The 2611-nt window shown below is 34.7% G+C and overlaps 1 protein-coding gene across 1 annotated transcript in view; it reads left to right on the top strand.

The window, feature by feature from the left end:
• LOC103205090 (disintegrin and metalloproteinase domain-containing protein 21-like) overlaps positions 1–2243 on the top strand; it is a 42136-nt gene extending 39893 nt beyond the window's left edge. The window contains 1 exon segment of the mRNA XM_007950359.1: positions 2129–2243. Within this exon segment, the coding sequence (XP_007948550.1) occupies positions 2129–2243 (115 nt within the window).
• The last annotated feature ends 368 nt before the right edge of the window (positions 2244–2611 follow it).

Below are 2611 nucleotides of genomic sequence, written 5' to 3'. Positions count from 1 at the left end.
CAGTAGGACAAATCGACAAACAAGTTTGTCTTGCTGTTGGAGACCTCTCGTATCACCCCCACCTGGGTCCCTGTGGCTGACTGTACCTCTGTCTGGCTTCCTAGCTTTTAATCCCCTTTCTCCTGCTCTTCTGGCCTGCTGCTTTGGGCATCCCTGAGTTGTCCCTGGGGCTGGGTTCTAGCGTCACTAGAAAACAAAAAATTTGGTTCCCAGAAGTCAGAGATGCTCTGTAACAAATACCTAAATAGTGGAAGTTGTTTTGAAATTGCACAATGGGTAGAGGCTGGGAGAATTTTAAGATGTTTAAGAGGAAAAGTATAGATTGCTTTGAAGAGACTGTTGATAGAACTATGGAATCAAAGGCCATTATTGTGAGAACTCAGAAGAAAGTGAGGAAAGCACAGAGAAAGTTACTATTGTCTTACAGTACACATATAGCTTCAGCAACAGAATGTTGCTAGACATGTGGACAATAAATGTGCTTCTGGTGAGGCTTTAAAAGGAAATAATGAATATGTGATTGGACAGTGGAGGAAATGTAAAACTGTTTTTCCTTTATTATTGTGATTTGGGTGAAAGTTTACAGAGTAAATTGGTTTTCCATTCAACAATCCATACACATTCTGTTTTGTGATATTTACTCCAGTCTCACACTGTCACAGCATTCTTCCCATTGCCTCCCTGGGCCCATCCCTTCCTTTTGTTCTTCCTTCCTATCTCTTCTTCTCTTCCTAGATCTAACTTGGACAAATGCTGTCCTCTTGATCTCATATGTTTAATTGCATACCCTCCTGATGTTACTGTTCCCTGTATAGCCCTGTCTATTGTTCACCTGCCAGTTGAGTCTCAGGAGTTAGATTCAGTTCCTAGCTTGAAGGCTGCCAAATAGTCACAGTCTTGGGGGTTCCACTTGTCTTTATCAGACCAAAAAGCTTGGTCTTTTTTATGATTTTTGACTTGTGCTTCTCATTTTCTCCCACTCTGTCCAGGATCACTTATTGTGATCCATTTCAAAGTGGTCATCAATGGTATCTGGACACCACCTAGTTCTCCTAGTCTCAGGATGTGGAGGCTGGGTTTCACCTCTTGTAACATAAAAGGTGATTCAGCCCACACCCCAGGGAAGCTCTCTTTACATTGAATCAGCACAGTGACCTGAATAACAGTGTTGCAACTCACCCTAATTCCCTTACAACTGATTGGGTTATCACATCAGATCACATTATGGACGATAATTATATCACCTAACTGCAAAATCACATCATTACATAACTGTCAAACCACTGGGAATAATGGCCTAGCCAATTTGACACCATTCTGAGAGAACACAATTCAATCTATGGCACTATGTTTGAATTTGCTTTATTTTAAAAATAATTTCTACTTCTTTTTGTGATATCTTCTTTGACTTATTGTTACCTCAACATTAAATACTTAGGGATTTTCCAAATACCATTCTCTTTATGTTGTTAACTTAGTTTGTCATCATATATGATTTCATCATGATCTATCTTTGAGATTATTTCATATACACGTGTGATAATTTGCATTTTGCTATTGTTGGATGGAGTAGTCTAAAAAAGTGAATAAGATCAACTTGTTTGATAGAGATTTTTCAAGTTTTCTGTATTCTCACTGAATTTTTGCATGTTTTTTCAGGTAATGATGTTTGAAATCTCCAGCATTACTGTGAAATCTCCTTTCAGTTTGGTTTATGTCTTGTGTATTTTGAAGCATTTACATTATACCTATATGTGCATTTAGTGTAATTATGTCTTCTTCATAAATTGATCCCCCTTGTATTATAAAATGCTCCACTTTATTGCTTGTAACATATTTTTGTTCATTTTATTTGTCTGATATTAATATGGCTATTTTAGAATGCTTGTCAATAGCATTTGCATTGTATCCAAATACTTTTTTTTTTTTTTGTTTAGCCTCTTTTAAATTTTATATAAAGTAGATTTCTTGTAAACAGCATATGGTTAGGTATTTTTTTTCCCCCAATGTTATAATGTCTGCCTTTTAATTACATCATTTAAACCACCTGCTATCTTGTTTTTATGTTTTCTGTTTTTGCCACCTATCCATTGTTCTTTTTTCCCTTTTTATTTCTGCCTTCTTTTAGATTAAATGAGTATTATTACTATCAGAGAAGTATTGCTGGAAAATATGACAGAATGGAAAACTGTCTGACTGCATCCTCAGACAAAAAGGAAGATGGCACTCTTAATTTTTACTAAAATACACAGTAACTGTTTAATTAGGCCTGTGCTATACTTTTTCTTCCTTTAAATTTTTTTGCATTTATATATCTTAAGATTGTACAATTAAAATACACTTAACTATTTAATAAATAAATAAAAGCAAATAAATGGCTGGATCAGAGGACAGAAAGGAGCATCTTAAGATGTGTATTTTCCTCAATCATAATCTTTGTTTAATTAATAAACTACTAATGATTAGTATTTGAACTTCTAACTAATCCTATTGTTTTGTTAAATAATCAGTCGCATTTATATAAAACAGAAATAGGTCATGCAGAAAAGCTACATCTTTACAAATAAATATCCTTTCTTTTCATGTTTTATTTTGACATAATGACACATGT

Source organism: Orycteropus afer, unplaced genomic scaffold (genome assembly GCF_000298275.1).
Source record: "Orycteropus afer afer isolate SDZICR_OR568_19922 unplaced genomic scaffold, OryAfe1.0 scaffold00268, whole genome shotgun sequence".
Classification (NCBI taxonomy): domain Eukaryota; kingdom Metazoa; phylum Chordata; class Mammalia; order Tubulidentata; family Orycteropodidae; genus Orycteropus; species Orycteropus afer.
Note: the sequence above shows the minus strand (reverse complement) of the source record. Positions and strands in the feature narration are given on the sequence as shown.